The sequence below is a fragment of the Ostrinia furnacalis genome, unplaced genomic scaffold (assembly GCF_004193835.3).
Source record: "Ostrinia furnacalis isolate ACB-3 unplaced genomic scaffold, ASM419383v2 OfSCF0780, whole genome shotgun sequence".
NCBI classification, from domain to species: domain Eukaryota; kingdom Metazoa; phylum Arthropoda; class Insecta; order Lepidoptera; family Crambidae; genus Ostrinia; species Ostrinia furnacalis.
The window spans coordinates 1,636,660-1,659,605 of NW_021131019.1; the positions used below are offsets into that span (position 1 = coordinate 1,636,660).

The 22,946-nt window shown below is 39.5% G+C and overlaps 2 protein-coding genes across 3 annotated transcripts; one reads left to right on the forward strand and one right to left on the reverse strand.

Moving 5' to 3' along the window:
• Window positions 1–7,625: 7,625 nt before the first annotated feature.
• Window positions 7,626–19,240, forward strand: Dip-C (dipeptidase C). 2 transcript variants are annotated; one of them, XM_028300705.1, is made up of 13 exons: window positions 7,626–8,168; window positions 8,848–9,039; window positions 9,207–9,254; window positions 9,351–9,412; window positions 9,535–9,579; window positions 10,690–10,765; window positions 11,159–11,276; window positions 11,443–11,518; window positions 11,856–11,990; window positions 12,495–12,609; window positions 13,336–13,527; window positions 16,247–16,398; window positions 19,021–19,240. In XM_028300705.1, the coding sequence occupies exons 1-13, from the start codon at window positions 7,779–7,781 to the stop codon at window positions 19,067–19,069; spliced, it is 1,650 nt and encodes a 549-aa protein (XP_028156506.1). In that variant the 5' UTR covers window positions 7,626–7,778; the 3' UTR covers window positions 19,070–19,240. The 2 variants fall into 2 exon arrangements, with proteins under 2 accessions (XP_028156506.1, XP_028156507.1); XM_028300706.1 differs by lacking the exon at window positions 11,443–11,518 and having other exon boundaries at window positions 7,627–8,168; window positions 11,159–11,352.
• Window positions 19,241–19,264: 24 nt separating this feature from the next.
• Window positions 19,265–21,650, reverse strand: LOC114350061 (ankyrin-3). The gene is made up of 3 exons (XM_028300707.1): window positions 20,313–21,650; window positions 20,015–20,233; window positions 19,265–19,843 (listed from the first exon to the last, which is right to left on the reverse strand). Exons 1-3 carry the CDS (start codon window positions 21,468–21,470, stop codon window positions 19,619–19,621), a joined length of 1,602 nt encoding a protein of 533 aa, XP_028156508.1. The 5' UTR covers window positions 21,471–21,650; the 3' UTR covers window positions 19,265–19,618.
• Window positions 21,651–22,946: the final 1,296 nt, after the last annotated feature.

Here is a 22,946-nt window from a genome sequence, read left to right on the forward strand (position 1 = left end):
ACCGCGAGCAACACTGTCGCCTACCACCAGCGTAGCGCACGTTGCGCTCACTTTCTTTCGACATTTTGTTGGTCTGCGCAACACAAATTGGTGTCCGTAGTGATGTAAGGAGTTTAGTTGGTGGTTCAACTTGGTAGAATCTAAACTTCATCAACAAACTATATTACCCTATGTTAAAACCAAAAATAATCATGATGCATCCAACCCTAGGACTAGCTGCAACTAGGTATTTGTTCATTTATTAACGACTCATCATCATCATCATTTCAGCCATAGGACGTCCACTGCTGAACATAGGCCTCCCCCAATGCTTTCCCTGTTGATCGATTGGTAGCGGCCTGCGTCCAGCGCTTCCCTGCTACCTTTACGATGTCGTCGGTCCACCTTGTAGGTGGGCGTCCCACGCTGCGTTTTCCGGTACGCAGCCTCCATTCCAGAACCTTTCTGCCCCATCGGCCGTCAGTTCTGCGTACCTACTATGTGCCCTGCCCATTGCCACTTCAGCTTGCTAATCCGTCGGGCTATGTCAGCGACTTTGGTTCGTTTACGGATCTCCTCATTTCTGATTCGATATCGCAAAGAAACACCAAGCATAGCCCTCTCCATAGCACGCTGTGCAACTTTGAGCTTCTGTATAAGGCCTATAGTGAGAGGCCACGTTTCCGAGCCATAAGTTATCACTGGTAACACACATTGGTTATACACTCTAGTCTTCAGGCATTGAGGTATTTTGAACGAAAAGATGTTGCGTAGTTTCCCGAACGCTGCCCAGCCGAGTTGGATTCGACGATTGACCTCCTTCTCGAAATTGGACCTACCTAGCTGGATCGTTTGTCCGAGGTAGACATACTTGTCGACAATCTCGAGAATTGAGCTCCCAACTGAAACTGGGTAGGGCGCAACATGGACATTCGACATAAGCTTCGTTTTGTCCAATGATATTGTATATAATATCATTGGTTTTGTCCATGTTCATCCTCAGGCCTACCTGTTGGGAAACTCGATTAAGGTCTTCGACCACAATATTGTCGGCAAACTGAAGGTGAGTGATGTACTCGCCATTAATGTTTATGCCGAATCCTTTCCATTCCAGGAGTTTGAAAGCGTCTTCCAATGCAGCGGTGAACAGTTTCGGAGATATAACATCTCCCTGCCTAACGCCTCGCTGCAGTGGAATCGCCCTCGTGCTCTGCTCCTGTACTCGGACCGACATGGTGGCGTTTTTGTACAAGCACTTCAGCACCTCGATATACCGATAGTCATTACGGCATCACCGCTGGAGAGATTGTAACACTGCCCAAGTCTCAATCGAATCGAAGGCCTTCTCATAGTCCACGAACGCCAAGCATAGTGGCAAGTTATACTGCTCAGTCAGTTAACAGAACTGCGCTATTAACGACTACCTGTATCTTTCTGTTACCTACGAGTAAGTAAATAAGTACCACGCATAAAACTTTTTACCTGAAAAGGTAGAGTTCGTCCCGAACCCAATCAATCGGTGATTGACTTATTGTTCTAAAGTAGGTACGTACCACGAAACTTCTGGAATCTGGTCTCGAATTTTGTATGGCACGGGCAATGAGAAAAATAACTTAAATTACTTTTATCAGAAGAGGTACCATGCAATGCATGATACATATATTTAATCAAGAATAATTATTTACAAACAACATATTAATTTAAACCTACAAATATTGGGTACCTAGTACCTACCTACTTACTCGTTTATTGAGTTACAATACAACACTAGTATACCAAATGGAGTAACTTTGCTTAACAACAGGTAGGTACTAACTAACCGGCCGACTTAATGCTTCGATAAATTAACTCTTCTACCAGTCCATAATGTCTGTCTGTTGCTTATGATTGTATACTCGTAATAATATTTAAACGTAACTTGTTCCGTACTTACTTAGGATTAGGATGCGTGTCGCAAATTCGCAATGGTCCAAACTCGAATACTTAAGGACATTTAAAGGACATAGATACCTAATTGCCGAATGTTTTAAATTATTAAATAAAATTTATGTTCCTCTACCCCTGACTTATCAGGGGTTCCCAAACTTATTTGAGACGTACCCCCTTTCAACCATAAAAATAATCCGCGCCCCCCCTCGTCCAGTCAAGATTATTTATTGGTCATATCGAGCAGTATAGAATGCATTCTTTCAGCGGTCGCAGGTTTTTTTTATACTTAAGTAGGTACACAGATGGCCCGCGCCCCCCTTTAAAAAAAGGTCTTTGCGCCTCCCCGGGGGGGCGCCCCCCCACTTTGGGAACCAATGCTCTATGTACTTGATACGGATTAGTGTTTGGCCAAAAAACGTTTCCCAAATTATCACATCGCAAACAACGTTTCGCAAATTTTCATTTGGCAAATTCTCATTTGGCAAAACAACTTATTGCAAACTTTTAATTAGCAAATGTCGTTTTTGGCAAATTATTGTTTAGCAAATTATTGTTTGGCAAAGTATGGTTTGCCAAATGTTTCATTTGGCAAAAATGTTCCACGATAAACTATTTACAAAATAATTTGATTGGTGCATAGAATGGAATATAAATTAGCTTGTGGTTATTATTTTGTTTAGTGGGTAGTTAATATAAAACTTGTTGTAAATTAATTTTCTTATTTCATTATTTTTATCGAAATTTCCAAAATAGAGGCGATTCTAGCGCTCGGCGGCCGCTGCCGCGGCACGCTTCGCTCGCCTTCGCGCATTAAGGGTCACTGTTCTAACCTAACCTAACCTACTATTTTCTGCAATACCTACTTTTTGCAACCATACTATTTTTTGCAATCTTTGTTATACATAAAATTCTTGTGAAAACCATGATTATGTGCCTTATGCTTTGATTTGTGGGTAACGGTGGGTAAGTATGTGAAGTGTCAATTTGACCAAACAAATTATTTGGGAATTTTGGGATATAATATTTGGCAAAATAAAACATTTGCTATTTAAACATTTGCCAAGTAAAATTTTGCCAAATGATAATTTGACCAAATGAATTAGTTGCGAAAAGTACAGTTGCTAAAAGTTCATTTGGGAAATGAAACTTTGGCGATAAGTTGTTTGCGAAGTGAAATTTGGCGAAAAGTAATTTGGCCAAACGGAAGGATACCCCATACGTGTGGGGTATCTCTGGATAGGTCTTCAAAAATGATATTGAGGTTTCTAATATCATTTTTTTCTAAACTGAATAGTTTGCGCGAGAGATTCTTCCAAAGTGATAAAATGAGAATTTTAAAGTCTACTACTTTCCTCATGAACGCGTAGAGGTATTTAATTGAAATTCATATTAAATAATCAGGTCCATAGTACCTTTAAGCTGTAACAAAATCAAAGTTATATACCTACAGGTTTGTACGGAACCCTCGGTGCGCGAGTCCGACTCGCACTTGGCCGGTTTTTTAAGATTGTAGTCTCAAATACATTATTTTAATAAAGAAATATTTATTTACTTAATGATATTTTCAATAACATTATTAGATAATTGTAATTTCAGATTAAAATATTTTTGTCATCCTAAATTCTGATTATTGATCACTGTGCGCCGGCGGGGCGCTTCGCTGTAGGTAATTATCGGATGTACCGCGCGGAGTGAGCCAGGCCTGCCGTTAGTAAGACATGCCAGAGTGATTTAGGTACATTGATTGATTTATTAATCTAACAATTATTCAATCATTGTACTTATTTACAAATCGGGTTTGGAAATAGGTGATTCTCTGAGTGCAGGCACAGAATAAATAATAGTACCCTACCATGATGCAGGTACCTAAGTATTCAACTCAAAATGTTCTAAATTATAAGGATTTCTTCAATCTGTCTAAATAATTATGTTAACTATTCGTCGTTCTGTCTCTGTGATTTTCTACAATACGAATATTAATAAAATAATGGGCACACGATTTGATTTTGTTTCAGTAATTTAATTTATTAATACAATTTTTCAAATGTCGCGCCAAGCTGGACCGAGTAAGAACCCTAGCTATGAAATTAAACTACTCTCCGCTAGATGGCGCTATCAGTCTTTTATTCTGTCGGAATAAATGTAGGTGACGTCATGATTTTAGAAATTTGAACTTTCTGACTCAGTTAATAAGAGCTACATTGTAACTTACGCCGAAGTAATAAAAATAGCACCATAATTTATTGATTTTATCTCGCAAAAGGTCAATAGGCTTAGATAATACTTATCAAGAAGACACATCAAAAATGATTGTAAATTTAAAATTTCAGATTATTTTGTAACAGAGATTTCCTGTTTAAGTGTAAAGATTAGAAAGGTTTTGCTTGAAGAAATGAGTCACTTTACACTTAACTCAAAGGCTGTGGTATTTTAATACATAATAATATCCTGCTATGCCTGGTCGAATATTTTAGGCCTATGCTATATAAATGGCCATACATAATGTTTTAGTAAACAAAACTATCGTTTATTATTTTCCTTGTGGTAATTTATTTACGGTTGAAATGTTTAAGTTACAAAACTGTTTGTTATTACATTTTATGACTAAGTACCTAATCAGAATAATAGCTTAGTCACCGTTATTAACATAGTAAATTCTTAAATATAATAGTCATAATGACTACGACATAAAGATGTTTCTTTGAATAAAGTATTTTCATGAAAAAATATTTTCAAAATGTATTAATTTTACGACGAAAGATGGCTTATTAAGTCACTAATTTCAATAACACATATTGCACCTATTTGTTGTCTAGTCTAGTTAATGCCTACTAGGCGTTTGAGACATCAGTAATTTTCCAAACACGTGGTCATAAATAAAAACCAACGCTGTGGTGCGGGCGGCCCGCAATGAAAAAAGCACGGAGAGGGCAATGTCCGGTTTTAGGTTTGGTTCAACGAAACGGAAGAATACCACTACACGCGAAATCATTACAAACACATTGACTCATCTGGCAGATAGTTTGTAAGATAATCATTTTCGGCATTGTTCTATTCAACTACTTAAGTAGGTAAGGAAAAGCGGCGTGTGTCACCATTTATTACTACACCTCAGAATAAGTTGATTTCCAAAAAATTCTGCAAAATTCGTTTTACTTAATTTCGCTTAAATGCGTAGTTTTAATTGTATTTCCTGCCTACTTAAATCTTTCAACTATCGCATTATGTCCAATTAACAATTTGTAAACAATAAATATTGATTTATCAGTTAGCCGCCTGTAGGTATGTTGTGAATTGTGATAGATATCTATGAGATTATACACCATGTGATTTTATCGTGTACCTACTGTAGGTATATGACCTCGATCGATGTTATTAATGTTAGTTGAATTAGTGATTTTATTTATATTTATAAGCAGATCACCTGCCGTCTGGCGTTCCCTAAAAATCTTTTCTCAACCTAGCCGTTGAACCAGTCCGCCCGACAGGCTGAGCCACTAACACAAAGATAACACCGTTCACATTACTGTATCGTCTTGTGTTTATTTACGTCCATCGTATTGTTTGTATACAGCCCGGCACGACTGCGCATCTGGCTACGTCATACCCCCACCCGTCTGCACCCGCGGAGACCCGTCTTTCCTACGCTTGGGTCGAGTCGGCTCACTCGCTCATTCATTCCGTATTCGCAAACCTTGTCGCGCGCCGCCCACTGAGCCGGTGAAATCTTTAATTCCTGTTTGGTTAAAATTGCCACTGGAGTAGTGCAATCTCCACTATGTTGAAAGAGAAGTCCAGATACGACCACAGGCACTCATCTGGAGAAGAAGGACGTCCCCTAGCATCAAGTAGGTTACCTGCTATAGAGGAACTTACCCTTGGCCTGAAACAAAAGCTCCACCTGCAAGCGCGAGCAAGAGCGGCTCCCTACTATATTAGAAAGCAAGAACCTGTCGATCTCGTGGAACGGCTCTTGGAACAGCGTGCCCTTGTCGCCGAGGCCGTAAGGAGACTTCAAGAAAAGAAACAAACATGTCATGAGATATCAGTAGATTCATAATTTATAAACAAAACATTTTAGTTGTGAAAGTGTGGAACGTGTTGTGAAATCGCTTGTGTGTAAGAAACGTGTCGGGTTACAATGGTGCTATATGCAGAGAACGTGCGGGAGTGAGACGGCCAGATATGACGTGTCACACACGACACGAGTCACGAGAACGAACCAAAATGGCCGCGCATACTCTACAATCATAATATTTATTCTTCATTTTATAGTGACCTTAACTGATCAAAGTACTGGATGACGTAACTAGCGTTTGGTATTGTTGTTAATAATAAATAACCTATTTCTATAATAACTATTTACCTACAATTTAGTGGCTGACTGTCACTTCGAGGCATTTTCGTCATAAACTTTAAATAAATAATATTGAACAATTACTGTATTATAAAGTATTTGAGAGCTTTAACTATCGATTACTTATTTCATTATTAGCTTTTCAATTTAGAATATAATTAATCTCAATTCAGTTTTGTATTTAAGTAAAATATCCTATCGCACACAATTATAGTAAAATGTTATCTAATACATACTTCTCATAGTGTTTATTACTTTTAAGTCATTGTATCGCTCTTCTTTGAGATAATGTATTGTGTACTATCTTATGCCAAATAGCTTTCAAAAAGTGATTGTAGAGAATAACAGTAAATTCCTATTTGTTAGTAATATGTACAGTTACTTCATTGCATGTGTGAGTACCTAATGTAGACTACAGAAAATGTACATTACAATCTCAATTGTAATGTGGTTAGTGGATATTTTTCGTTGCGACTGACAACGTGCTTATACTTAGGCAATTTTAGGCAATATTAATTTATAATAAAATACCTGTATGAGTGTTACAATAAGTGACAACTATGTACAATAATTGTACCAAAACCAGGTATAAAAATCATTGTAATATTACATGTGTGCATGTTTTAGTGCATTTTGTGATTTTTAGATAGTTTAATTTATCGTCGATCTTGTGATTTAGATAATAATTAAGTAATAAATGGAAATAATTTCAAAGAATTTTATGTTTAACTTTCATTTACGTTACCCTACTACATTTGCCATTTCTTTACTGCCATAAGTAGATAAAGTAAAATAGCCACACCATTATTTTATTTCAATAACAAATATTTTAATTTGGAAATGCTTAAGAAATGGCAGTTTCTTGATAAATTAATGTCCTTTTTTGGTTTTTGTTATAAAGCCTGCAAAAACGTGTTTATGAATTCACACAAACAAATTCTTGCCTAATATTTAGGTAGTATAAAATTTTGGTTACTTTAATTTTATGTTTATCTTTATGTTTACTAACATTATAAATAAATGTGAAATTTTAGGAGAATAGATGTTTGTTACTCTGTCACGCAAAAACTACAGAACGGATTTTGATGAAACTTGGATTTTACTCGGGCACAAAGAATATAATACTCTCTTATGAATATTTTAATACTCTTTAACAAGAGCTCGGGCAAAACCGCGGGCAAAAGTTACTGAGATCAACAAATCATACTACTAGTGCCACCTGTTGTTGAGTAGCAGTAAAAATTAAACAGCGACCTCTACTGTCTAAAGTACGTACTAGTGTTTGATTGGAATGTCAAAATGACAGCGACAGCTGTCACAGCTGTAGTCTTGTTCCTTTTAATTTAATTCGATAAATTTATCCGAATTCACTGAAAATACCATTGAAAATACATGAACAAAAGTTATAAAATAAGATTTATTTCCATAATACTAACTGAAAAATGAACATAGAACCAAATCGGTAAAAAAATTGTTCATCAAAGATCAAAGTGATAAAAACAAATAGTTTTAAATGTTGATAAGCAGCCAACTTAGAAATACTATTAGTAAACTAGGAAGAAAGTGTCGATTCAACAATCATATTTTGCTTTCAATAGAACGCAGTAGAGCAAAAGTTACTTCGTGGTGTTATCACAATAATCGTTGCTTATCAATTTTATCGAGTCATAGTAACTGTATAGCTCTATACCGGCTAACAACAGCATCAAAGTTCAGTGCATTATCAGTGAGAATGGCGTCGACGTGGTCTATGGGTCCTGGTACTCTGGAAGTGCCCCTTTCTTTGTTTGCTACAAACAGACAGAGACTGGCTGAAAAATTGAATCCTGGACAGGTGGTAGTCTTGCAAGGGGGTGAAGATATCAACCACTATGATACAGATGTGCAATATGTATTTAGGCAAGTGAGTAAATGACAAGTTACAGTACATACTCTGAACAAAGATTTCTATTCCATATTCTGTACTTAAGTACCCATAATACTTATTTTGTGAACCACAGTTGGTTTCAATAACCATAATGGAAATTAAACTTTTGTTTGTACTTTTGTCATCAAAGTTCTGAATAAAACATTAATAATATATTTTTTATGATTTCTTTGTTAACTAAATGCAATAATGCTGTTTATGTTTCTCAACAAATAATTAGCAGTATTTTATTTGACCCTTTATTACCTATCATATCGGAATGTCACTTTGCCAAAGTGACTTTCTATTGTACTCAAGCCAACTGTACAAATACAAAGTTTAATAGCCGATGAGTATTAATTTGCAAATGTGACGTAATTACATAGCTATTTTGTACATTTGAAATGTTTACTGCCATTTTAAACCTAAATTGCTTTATTCATAGTTGTAGTACTTTTATAATAATTATGTTATCTCCAATTTGCACTTGGTTGCAAGTTACAACTTATGGTTGACCTCCATTACTGTGCCTGACCTGTGCTTAAAGTTGTCCTACATAAGACTACTTTACATACATACAATAAATTCATAAAATTTTTCATCAAAAGAAAGTAAGGCAATGTCTGATACAAAACTCTTACGGTTAACCCACAACATAATTATTTGAATGTTTTAGGAAGCATACTTCATTTGGCTGTCCGGAGTGAGAGAGCCAGGATGCTACTTCGCTCTGGACGTGAGCACTGGCAAGGGACACCTGTTTGTGCCACGCCTGCCTGAAGAATATGAAGTGTGGATGGGCAAACTCCTATCTTGTGGCCAATTCAAGAACATCTATGGCGTAGATGAAGTACATTATGTCGATGAGGTAAATATTAAATTACTATTATATTATTTTCTTTTAACCTATCAAAATGTAGTCCCAATTCCCAATGTAAAAAAAAAAATGGTTTTATTTATTTCTAAAAATGTCTGTTTATATAATTTAGAATTTATATTAAGTACCTAATTATTACGTAAGAATTTCTTTTTCAGATACGAGATGTACTCAAATCTCTAAAACCGGAAGTCCTTTTGACACTGGTAAGAATTTGGCCTTTTCTTTCATCATTTGATTCCTGTATGTGTTTGTGTATGTTGTATTCAATAACAAACTTTCATATTTACTCTAAATTTCAGAGTGGAACTAACACTGACAGTGGTTTAACTGCCAAAGAAGCAGTTTTTGAAGGAATTGATGAGTGAGTACCTACTAACTGAAATTATACTATAGTAAATAATTATCTAAAATGTATAAAGTTACTTGTACCAGAAATTAAATAAGTACTTAGTTAATGTATTTCATAATTCTAATTGATTTCAGATTCAAGGTCGACAACGAAATATTATTCCCGATAATCGCCGAGCTGTAAGTAAATATTTATGATAATACACTTATCATAATTATGATTATCGAAACTCAAGTGGTATTTAATTAAGCCCGAATTACTATCCTGCACTGTTATCAGATTCAATCACCTATCAGAAAAGAAAATATTAAGGTGCCTAAGAAACTTTTGTTTACTTCAATACTTGGCTTAAATGTTGATTGTATAATTTTTATCAATTGCTTGAAGTGCTTGAAACAATGTTTATGTTTTTATTGAGGTCAAGCTTATTTACACTTGTAGCATTTTACACAATAGGTAGCAAAATATTTACGCCGATGTACATACAAACAGAATGTTGATTAATTCAATTCTTGCTTAATTCATAACTTTAATGGGGTCAGACATATGACACACAGAATTAATAGTTGTTATTGTTACCAAATTCTGTGTTGTTACAAACAATAAATAATTATAATTAGTAGGGAATTTAGTGCAATGATTTGTATGGAGACCCCTCCACTTTGGTATAGAAGGCTCATTTTTGCAACAGTGTTTCTTTGGGTGCTCCTGAGTGGATTTCCGTCGGTAGACATCGGGAGCCCCCCCTGTGGTAGCAGGGGGAGGGGGGGCAAGTTTCCTTCCGCCGCGCTTCACTTTAAGACCCATATCTTCAAAACTATGGGTATTAGGGCAAGTGTGGTATCATTTTCGGATAATTAAAGGATGGCGAATTCATTTCTAGAACAAACTTTTTGCCTTTTCATACAAAAAAATTGAAATATTGAGTAAAATTCACAAAAATCAAAAAGTATTTTTTTAAATAAACGTCGTTTACTTTTAAACCACTGAAGATAATCTAATAAAAAAAATATGACCTGAAAGCTACATTTATCAGGATTATAAAAATATAATATTGTATGGTACTTTTTTCGCAAAAAGTAGGTGAAAAAATTTTTTTCTTCAGGACACAGCGGGCGAATTTTATTGCGCATCGGAAAAAAATATTTATTNTGATTTATAGTCTCATTAAATCATCATGCAGTCGTAAATTTTGATGAGAAGGCATGAATTGAAAGTATTTAAACGCCCTGTATTTTTATATTATACGTACACAGATAAACATTATTGGAACGTGTATTATGTTTCAGTCGTGTCATCAAAACACCAGCTGAAATCGAAGTTATGCGTTATGTATGCAAAATATCGTCTGACGCCCATAAACAGGTAAACAGACTTCTCCTAAATGCACAATTTTATTTATTTATTTATTTTATAGAAACCAACAGCGATACATTGAAAATGTTTTGTGTGCTCTTACAAAAGTTTGTTCTTAGCGTCCATCGAAACACATGACTTAAGTATGAGTTTTAAATCAATAAATTGTCATTCAATTGAGTTTGCGACTTATGAATGACGTCAATGCCAAATCGATGGAAGAATCGCATATTTATGACATGTCTACTCATAAAAAGTATGTTAATTGACTATTGTATCCAATCCACTCTCCATCTACTCCTCCCGTTCGCATCGTCTGCCGACCTTTACCATGACCATGACCGCTTTACTACTACTACATCAGAATGAAACAAAAATACGAAAAACAATATAAAATTCCAGGTGATGCTCCACGCCAAGCCCGGCCTTATGGAGTACCAGTGCGAGTCAGTGTTCCTCGACCACTGTTACCGCGTGGGCGGGTGTCGCCACGTGTCGTACACTTGTATCTGTGGCTCAGGGGACAACGCCGCGACACTACACTACGGTCACGCCGCCGCGCCCAACACTAAGATCATTGCGAACGGGGACATGTGGTGAGTATGGGTGGTACCAGTGCGAGTCTGTGTACATTGATCACGTGGGCGGCTGTCGCCACGTGTCGTACACTTGCATCTGTGGCTCAGGGGACAACGCCGCGACACTACACTACGGTCACGCCGCCGCGCCCAACACTAAAATCATTGCGAACGGGGACATGTGGTGAATGTGGGTGGTACCAGTGCGAATCTGTGTTCACTGACCACTGTTACCGCGTGGGCAATAAGGCCTTCAAGGATGAGGGAACAGGCGTCTTCTGGGCGAGAAGCTCGCTCCACCACAGATTGACTTCGTACCCTGGTGAGATTTTATGAACACCAAATTCATACTGTGTAGTGTGTGTAAACCTGTGTGTACCCTGAATAAGCACATTCCAGGACCGCATTTTTTTCGACTTGTGAAATGATTGAGTTGCCTTTCAGAATTTTGACGGTAATTTTGACACACTGCGTTGATTATATTATAATTTTAACCTAAATCAGCCTTAACCGTGTTGCAGCCTGTTCGACATGGGCGGTAACTACGCGGGCTACGCGGCGGACATCACGTGCTCGTTTCCCGCCAACGGCAAGTTCACCGACGACCAGAAACTCATCTATGAGGCCGTGCTGTTCGCCAGAGACGCGGTGCTTAGGTAAGTTTGGGTTCATTGAAAAAGTTACCTACCTTATGTAACCGAGGAAAGTTTTTAGGCTGGGTTGCACCATCTTACTTTAACTTTGACAAACGTCAAAAATCTACAACTTTATACAAAAACACCGGTTATCTTTAAAGTTACGGTCAAAGTTAGGTGGTGCAACACAGCCACAATATTTTGCAATATCCTGCAGAAATCTCTGCAATAATTTCGTTATTATAGTATTAACACAGATTCATAAATAAAATACTCGAACCAAAGTCAACAGATAAAGTTTACTCAATAAAATGTAATTACATAAACTTTAGTAAAAATCGAATCACCATAAATCAGCGCGCCAAACAGCGCGAGCGCCTCGTATTTGAACGTTTCGTACAGGTTTGACATCTGTCATTATTTTATTGTCAGCATTGAGCTGCTGCTAATTGGCCACAATGTTACTCTTTAACAACATCTTATTAATTACTTTTATTCACTCGTGTCTTAATGTATTTTTAACAGAGAAGCAAAGCCTGGAGTCTTATGGACCGATATGCACTTGACGGCTAACAGGGCTATGCTGGAGCACCTGAAAAAGGGTGGTCTGCTAAAAGGCGACGTTGAGGCTATGATCGAAGTAAGTCTAAACAAATACTACTTCACTGCTAATGAAATATTAAAACTTATAAATAACTAGCCGCGGCTTCGTACGCGTGAACCCCATTTTACTCTCCTAGGGGTGGAGTTCGTAAAATCCGTTCTTAGAGGATGTCTACACCCTATAAGGAAAAATTTCAAGTCGTAGGTGTTATAGTTTCTGAGATTTCGTGATTAATCAGTGAGTGATATTTCGCTTTTACATAATATCTCATAGATTTTTATCACACACTAGCTTTCCGCCCGCGGCTTCGCGCGCGTGGACTACATTATCTACATATTTTACGGAACCCTATTTTTTTCCAAAATAAAATTTAGCCTATGTTACTCGTGGATAATGTAGCTTTCGAATGGTGAAAGAATTTTTAAAAACGGTCCAGTAGTTTTTGAGCCTATTCATTACAACCAAACAAACAAACAAAGTTTTCCTGTTTATAATGAAGTGTGCACAGTGTTTTATTTTGCCTTAGAAGCGGACATCCGTGTTTTATTAATTCAATCGTTAGATATTACTAATATGTATAAAATTGATGCAGGAACTAGTAGTTGGATTTGCTTAGTTTCGAAGAAATATTACATTTTGTGATTTTATAATAAAAAAACAGTAAATATGCGACAGAATGTGAATCCAATGATATTCAACCCCTCCCTATTCTGTAACCAGCTATTCTATAAGAGGCTCATCGACATTCTAACTTGTAAACAGAACGGGGTCAACGGCATCCTGCAGCCGCACGGTCTCGGTCACTTACTAGGGCTGGACGTGCACGACGTGGGCGGGTACCTGGCGCACTGCCCCCCGCGCCCCGCCGGGCCCCTCGCTCGCCTGCGCACGGCGCGCCGCCTGCTCCCTGCTATGCTGCTCACTGTGGAGCCCGGCTGCTACTTCATACCCAGGGTAAGCTACTGTACCTACCCATCATAAATTTTTTTTCAGCATCCATTTTAGCCACAACTTTTAAATGTATTAGGGGTTAAGGACGTTCATAAGAACTTATTGACTAAAGCCCGGTCCGTGAGCACGTAGAATTTTGTCCAATGACCCCAAGCTACCCATCCTTATCGCTCGCGCGTAATTATATTGCTGTCGCGACTGTGCGACGGGCGCTCGAAGTGAGTGCGCGAGCCAGGCTTTAGTACCTGGCGCGTTTGCGCACCGCCATGCTGCTCACTGTGGAGCCCGGCTGCTACTTCATACCCAGGGTGAGTGTTCACACCTAGCTGAACTGTTTGTCCCAGGTGTACCGCATTATAGTTAACAACTGGTACCTGGCGCACTGCACACGGCGCGCCGCTTGCAGTCCGCCATGCTGCTCACTGTGGAGCCCGGCTGCTACTTCATACCCAGGGTGAGTGTTCACACCTAGCTGAACTGTTTGCCCCAGGTGTACCATACTATTGTCAACAACTGGGTACCTGGCGCACTGCGCACTGCGCGCCGCCTGCAGTCCGCCATGCTGCTCACTGTGGAGCCCGGCTGCTACTTCATACCCAGGGTGAGTGTTCACACCTAGCTGAACTGTTTGCCCCAGGTGTACCATACTATTGTCAACAACTGGGTACCTGGCGCACTGCGCACTGCGCGCCGCCTGCAGTCCGCCATGCTGCTCACTGTGGAGCCCGGCTGCTACTTCATACCCAGGGTAAGCTACTGTACCTACCCATCATCATTTTTTTTTCAGCATCCATTTTAGCCACAACTTTTAAATGTATTAGGGGTTAAGGACGTTCATAAGAACTTATTGACTAAAGCCCGGTCCGTACGTAGAATTTTGTCCAATGACCCCAAGCTACCCATCCTTATCGCTCGCGCGTAATTATATTGCTGTCGCGACTGTGCGACGGGCGCCCGAAGTGAGTGCGCGAGCCAGGCTTTAGTACCTGGCGCGTTTGCGCACCGCCATGCTGCTCACTGTGAAGCCCGGCTGCTACTTCATACCCAGGGTGAGTGTTCATACCTAGCTGAACTGTTTGCCCCGCTGTTGTAGAACTGTTTGCCCCAGCTGTACCGCATTATCGTCAACTAGGTACCCGGAGGGCTTGCGCACCGCCTTGCTGCTCACTGTGGAGCCCGGCTGCTACTTCATACCCAGGGTGAGTGAACTGATGGTCCCAGGTGTACCGCATTATCGTCAACAACTAGGTACCTGGCGCACTACGTACAGCGCGCCGCCTGCTTCCTGCTATGCTGCTAACCATTGAGCCCGACTGCTACTTTATCCCGAGGGTGTGCCCGTACCTAGCTGAACTGTTTGCCCCAGGTGCACTATACTCGTCAACAACTGGGTACCTGGCGCACTGCGCACGGCGCGCCGCCTGCAGTCCGCCATGCTGCTAACTGTGGAGCCCGGCTGCTACTTCATACCAAGGGTAAGCTACTGTACCTACCCATCATCATTTTTTTTCAGCATCCATTTTAGCCACAACTTTTAAATGTATTAGGGGTTAAGGACGTTCATAAGAACTTATTGACTAAAGCCCGGTCCGTACGTAGAATTTTGTCCAATGACCCCAAGCTACCCATCCTTATCGCTCGCGCGTAATTATATTGCTGTCGCGACTGTGCGACGGGCGCCCGAAGTGAGTGCGCGAGCCAGGCTTTAGTACCTGGCGCGTTTGCGCACCGCCATGCTGCTCACTGTGGAGCCCGGCTGCTACTTCATACCCAGGGTGAGTGTTCACACCTAGCTGAACTGTTTGTCCCAGGTGTACCGCATTATAGTCAACAACTGGTACCTGGCGCACTGCGCACGGCGCGCCGCCTGCAGTCCGCCATGCTGCTCACTGTGGAGCCCGGCTGCTACTTCATACCCAGGGTAAGCTACTGTACCTACCCATCGTCATTTTTTTTCAGCATCCATTTTAGCCACAACTTTTAAATGTATTAGGGGTTAAGGACGTTCATAAGAACTTATTGACTAACTAAAGCCAGTACATAGTTTTTCGGTGTGTCGACCCTTGGTACCGGCGGGCGTGCCACAGCCGAGAGTGGGTGGAGTTACCCGCCGGGCTCGGGCGGTAAAGAAGCCTGCTCACGGTGGGTCAGGGGGGGACAGAGATGAAAGACTGGGAGTGCTGGGGGAAGAAAGTGGAGAAGTTTCCCCCAGCACTAGCCTTTACAGTGACAAATAGGCCGCTCAGTACGGATGTTACCCATCATCATTAGGCCATTTATTAGTCCCCCCGGGACTATTACTCAACCTTCACTGGTTGGGTTTCATTGGAGGCCAAGCACTAGATCTTGGCTATACAGGAGTTGCAGTTGTGGGAAAGTATGGTGGGATAGTCTCCACTACAAGACTACAACCCTCTAATTTATCAGAGGCAAATCTGCACTCCTCGCTCTGGATACTCCAACACTCCTTATGCCGACAAAATGGATTACAGAGCTGATGTTCGCATTTATGTGTCCGATAGTCACTTGGACTGTAAGTACTCCGGGCAGTACCATTAAAGAACATAGTGAAGTTATCTTTGACCATGACCATGACCACCTGAGTAAGGTCAAAGACAACCCAAGGAAAAATTGTGAAATTAACTTTTCTTGTCGACCCACCTTTCACAATGATTAAGAGTTGCCAAATGTAATTGAATTCATAATGTGTTTCTCCGTACAGCTTCTAGACGGAGCTAAGAACAACCCGTCTCAATCGGAGTTCTTCAACTGGCCCATGGTGGACAAGTTCCGCGGCTTCGGCGGCGTGCGCATCGAGGACGACGTACTGATCACCGAGGACGGCGTGGAGAACCTTACCTTCGTGCCGAGAACGTAAGTGGATATAACATTAGAGATTAGAGCTCGTACATAATTGAAGGATATTTTTTTCCATTCTATTGCAATCTGTCTTTAGGAGGACATTCAGCAATATTTCTTTTTTTATTCATTAATGAAAATTGAGGTGCATATCCTGTGACATGTCCTGGTACTCTTTTTTTAAGTCTCCGGACACTCGGAGTTATGTCATCCATAAGGTGGTGTGCCAATATGTTTGGGTGTAGCTGCAGTCTGTCTTTATATGCCTTGGCTCTAGCTTTTTTCTTGACGCAGTTTCCGTATTCTCTGGCCATTAGGCCCGGTTCCCACTACGCCGGACCGGCAAATTTGCCGGAAACCGTACGCCGGACAGTGTTTACATTACGCCGGATCCCACAAGAAAATCGTACAGTTGACAAGTCTACTTTTATAAAAAAATGCGAGGCGAATGACGCGAGGGGAGGCGGGGGACCGATGCCGGAAAAACTGTCACACTGCTCCGGTCAGGTGATTCTGCCGAAAGGACAATGACCAAAAGTGGTCCAAATGTCCACCACCAATGAGACCTACATTGGCTTATAGTCCATTAAATAGAGATTAACTTTCAGTATGGGACGAAAAAAAAATAAGCTGTCAGTAAAAAGTTATGACCGTTTAAAAATTGTAGTAGTTTACGCGATAATCTCAAGAACTACTGGTCCGATTTGAAAAATTATTTTTGTTATGGATAGCCCATTTATCAAGGATGATTTTAGGATAAATAACATCATCCTACAGCCAATAGGGGCGGAGAAGTAAAGACAAATGTTGTAAAAATGGGAAATATTATTCAAACTATTTTCACGCGTACAAAGTTGTAGGCACATTATNACCCAGCGCCACATGCGACATGACATAACATGCGTAGATAAGTCCAAAATGTGCAATGGATAGAATGATATTAAGAACATTTTTCGGACAAAAAGGTAATAAACAGATTTTTCATTCAGTCATAACTTTTTACGGACAGCATATTTTTGATTGCGGTTTGGTTATAATGAATCAGTATTTAGTAGACTATTTTACTACATAGGTCTCGTTAGTGGTGGACATTTGGACCACACTCCATACATTTTTGGTCATTGTCCTTTCGCAGTGACAAAACGTTCGGTAAAAATGCGGATAATGTAAATAGCTTCATATAAATTGTACAGCCAATAAGCCCTTTCGGGAGTTTTACCGGTCCTGCGTAGTAGGAACCAGGCTTGCTTATCTATTACTGTCATAGACACTCCGTATTGTACACTGTCGCGTATGGTCCGCCGTACTCAAATCAGAGATTTTGTTTCCCAGATGGGTTACGCATTTGGTTAGAACAGCGAAGGCTTGAGTCCATGATGTCATTTTAATATGTTGATCAATAGAAAGTTAATTTATCAGACTAGGTAGTGACTAATGGGGGGGGGGGGGCAATTTTCCTCCTACTACCACAGAATAATAATAAGTACTACGTACAGAAGTTTGCGTACGTACGTACTTCGCGAAGATATTTAAAAAAAATTATGCTCAATGTCATTAACAATATGGTGTAATTTAGCCTGTCTCAAGAGTCAAGCACCATTTTGTTGACAAACCTCAGTGATCGGTACTGCGCCTGCGCCGAAACTGTGGCCGAAACTATAGGGCTGACTTCGGTAAAATGATGTGACTTGAGGTGCCAAACTGCGGAAAATGGCGGAGGAAATACATGATTTAGCATGAATTGAATAATAATGAATAATGTTAACTACTTATTTACCTCTGTGTCTTGAGGCAACTTAAAAAAGTACATTCTGTGTTTTTATTATTATTTAGGCAGTTAAATACTGCACAGTATTTAGTACACAATTTTCTTTATCTTCTTCCATCCTAAACAAGAATACGCGTGCGTGAGTCAATGTTCGCTCGTATGTGAGGCCTTGTCGAATAGTATCCTGTAGGTGGGCCATCGTGCGTGTTTTGTTTTCGATGTAAACTCGCGGAGATGAACAGGCCTGCTACTACTGGTTTTAAAAACCGGCCAAGTGCGAGTCGGAATCGCGCACCGAGGGTTCCGTACCATTGATTTATGAAATTAAATTTATTATTTTTTATTTGTTATTAGTATGAAAGATTACGCGGTAATAAGCGGTTTACGATTTACGAGGTATTTAAAAAAAACTACTTACTAGATCTCGTACAAAACAATTTTCGTTGGTAGTTTTTATAGTAATGTACATCATATGTTTTTTTTAGATTTTTCATTTTCTTATTTTAGAAGTTAGAGGGGGGGGGACCAACTTTTTTCCACTTTGGAAGCGTCTGTCACGCAAACTATGCGGTTTACAGAATACATCTACTTACCAAGTTTCAACAGTATAGCTCTTATAGTTTCGGAAAAAAAAGGCTGTGACAGACGGACGGACGGACAGACAGACAGAAATGACGAATCTATAAGGGTTCCGTTTTTTGCCATTTGGCTACGGAACCCTAAAAAAGTAATTTAATTAGTAGGTAGTTGTGGGTAGGTACTTATTATTATTCTGTGGTAGAACAGAGAAATCACTGTCTGGCAAAACTGAGTTTAAATAAAATACTTAGTTAAGGTATGTAGTTAATTTTATTTTTCTTTACTTACAGTGTGGCTGAGATCGAAGATTTCATGGCAAATGGAGCCAACTTCAAGTGAAATGAATGATGTATTGTATTAATAATTATTTTTCTACTGTATATGAATACATGTATATAATGTAAATTATGTATAAATTAAGCTCAAAACTTTGTAATGTTTTATTTTGAAGCCAAAATTATGTAACAATAAATTATAATTTTATCACAATAAATGTTTTTTACATGCAATAAAACATGATTTATATTTACAGACCATTTCATTATCATTTATTTTCAGCTATAGGACGTACATTGCTGAACATAGGCCAATGCTTTCCATGTTGATAGATTTGATACCGGCCTGCATGCAGCGCTTCCCTGCTACCTTTATGATGTCGTCAGTCCACTTTGTGGGTGACTCTGCGTTTTCCGGTACGCGGCCTCCATTCCAGAACCTTGCTGCCCCATCGGCCGTCAGTTCTGCGTACTATGTGACAATCCTTCGGGCTATGTCAGTGACTTTAGTTTGTTTAAAGATCTCATTTCTGATTCGATCTCGTAAAGAAACGCCGAGCATAGCCCTCTCCATAGCACGCTGTGAAACCATTTATGCATGCAAAATTATTAATTACATATATTGTAAGTATTTTATGAGTAAAGGCGGAATAGGTAAACATTTAAGAATTTCTAGGTACTCTTTTGTTGATGTGATACGTGGGCTTCTGTTTCGCAAGACGTAGCGCACTTGAAGCCTGGCCAAATGCCTCAGTGATGGCACTTCATATCTAAAAGTGGCTGCAGTCACCACATCTTCACAGCCGTAGTCAATCATTGAAATGAGCTTTTGCAGCACCTGAAAAAAAAAACAAAAATGTTAGTCTAATCCCAAAAGGAAAATACTCTTTTACAAAAAAGTATATAATAGTGTGTTGTTTCCTATGATTGAGTCTCAATCAAGCATGTGTGCGCAAGGGGCATGTTAATAAATATTTTACGGCTGCTATAAGATAAAGTCTTAACTAACCACTAGTGACAGTCGATTAGCCATTCCATTGTCGTAAATAAATGAAATCAAAGATCTGGGCTCAAGACGGAGACTGTACTGCATCATTATGGGCATGGTTTGAGGGTCAGCTGTCAATGACGCAATGAAGGCATCCGGCAAACACTTGTTCATGTCTGTGCAAGTTGAGGAACTGCAGTAGTCTACATTACAGCCATGTTCCCGGAGTATGTTGAACACCTGCAACAATTAAATAAAAGGTACAAAATACAAAAAGCCATTTTACTAAGACCTATTATACTTATAGGCTGTCACTTACTTCTTTAAAGCATAAATTGTGCATACTGAAATGTAAGTACACCAAAGGTGGGCATTCAGCTACATTATTTGCATTCACGGCCACGCCCCTCATGAGGAATAAATAAAAGAATTCTCTGAACATCTCAGGGGAATGTCTGTAAATATATTCGCATATATTTAAATATGAATTCAGAGGAGCATTTATCAGATACTCAGGTCTGGTACCACCAATCTTCTCCATTAGGGCATAAAACGGTTCAGTGTAATCGAAAAATTCTGGCCCAAAGTCATAATTTAATAACTCCCGGAGTACTTCCAGTTTAAACAAGTGTGGTTTGCAGGCGCAGAGTATTATATTTGGATTCATGTCTTCTGGATCAGTGACATACAAAATTTCTTCAAAAATTTTATTATATCCTAAAGTCATCGCAATATCTAAAGCAGTGTGTCCATTCTGATTTTTTACAATATGATCAGCATCATTATCTAATAGAAACTTAACCACATCTTCACTGCCTCCACGAATCGCAAGCATTAGAGGACTCTCATCACCGGTTGCAAGCTGATTGATATTGTAAACAAAAGGGAAAAGATTCTGTACTGATCTGTAACCACCCTTTGAGCAAGCCAAATGAAACGGTGTCAGCAAGTTGTCATTACTAATGTTAGCATCGGCCCCTGCATGCAACAGCAACTCCACAGACTCATGTTGATTAGCCAGAGCTGCATCATGTAAAGGTGTATCACCATCGAAATCCTCTACATCGATAATTGCACCATATTCTATCAATAACTGTATCACTTCGACCCTCCCTTGCGCACTGACTACGTGCAACGGCGTGACATTCTCACAACTGCCATAGTTTGCAATATCTTCAACCGCATCGAGTAAGGCTTTTATAGTTTTCACAGAACATCTTCGTCTGCAAGCCAAGTACAGAGCAGTATGACCTTCGTGTGTCTCAGCTAGCGGTCTACATCTGTGGTCGTTTAGGATGAGCACTACACATTCATAGCTATCACTATCTGCAGCTTCGTGTAAACTTGTCCAACCCCTGTTGTCGATCGCGTTTGGGTTAATTTTTTTGAGTAATCGCTGGACTGATTTCGGATCATTCCTTCTAGCGGCAAGACTTAATGCATTTGTAGAATTAGGATTATGCGAACTGAAATCCATTTCTGAAGTAGAACCAACTAAGCCTTCCCTACACTGTCACACTCAAAGACTCACGCTTAGACGGTTTTAGGTATCATAAGTAAAGGATTACATCCATAAATGCATTGAATATTTGAATTTAAGATTAAATGACGTCCTTTATTTATTTATTTTTCACGGCACCCAAAGAAGAAAAAAAACCTGAAAAACAGTTAAAAACACATAAAAACACAACACTTGACATTTCTGTGCACTTGACATTTACTATTTGATCGTTATAGCACGTTATAGTTCCAAAATACTGGACTGTCCTGTCGATGACATTGACAGTGGGGCGCCACCGTCAATACCGGATCGCTGGTTCAGATTTTTGCCATGTTGGAAACCATATAGTTGAACGATGGTAGCGCCCCCCTGTCATTGAGTTTGGCGGGACAGTTCAGCGTGGGTCATCTATAAAGTGTTTCTTCTCTTCTTCTTCTTTTTTGATGTTGGCAATACACGTTGAGGTCGACTTGATTTGTGCCATTTTCCAGTGAGACGAGTACAAAATGGGACCAAGTGGGTTGGGAGTTGGGACTTGGGTTAATGATATATGAAGGATAATAGATAATACCCCTTCCCACCCTTTGAGTCTCAGTAACGTTGTGGTGCTTTACTGAGACTTCATAATATGGAGACTTCATACTTGAGAGAATCTGAAGAATCACGCTGCACTGTTTTGTTTCATTTGCCCACACTCATGCACGTTCACAAACACTTAGAGTAGGCGCACACCGTTGATTTTTCGTCGGCCGATAGTTTAGTCGGGCAGTTGATCAGTATGAGCCATAAAGTTAATATTAACTTTATGGTATGAGCATGTATGGAAGTGCGCACACTACGCCGATTCGATTTGGCCGATTCTTCATACAAATTAAAATCGGGCACAACTATCGGCCAACTAAAAATCAACGGTGTGCGCCTACTCTTAATGGTTAATAATCCACCATTATTACACATTAATAGTCGTCCAAACACGATTTTTGACGCTTAACATTCCCACCAAGAAGCTCCTTTTGTTTCAAAATATTTAAGACATAATTATTTATGCCAGTCAATCAAAACTTTCCTGAATCCCGTTGACACATTGATAACTTCTTTTCATCCCGAATTTGGTCCATTCTCCCCTCATTCGACTATAACAATCACAGCGAATATTGTTTTAAATAGGTACTTAAGTTTTTAACAATTGATCCTACACTCGGCGTCAAATAAATCGCACCTCCCGTGTCTAGCACTTTTCAAACATATGAATCCCCACTTCCCACCAATAATGGTACCATTTGAAAGCCTAGTTCTAAACTTCTTTTCAAGGAAAGGTTTTTACCCCAAAAATGTGAAGTAAGTAAATGTGTCTTAAGAAGGATCCAGTCTCTTCTTAAAGCGACAGGTAACTAAGTAGGTAAGTAGTTACGCTTGAGCCAACTTTTATGGCTATAAGTAAAATGCTATCCA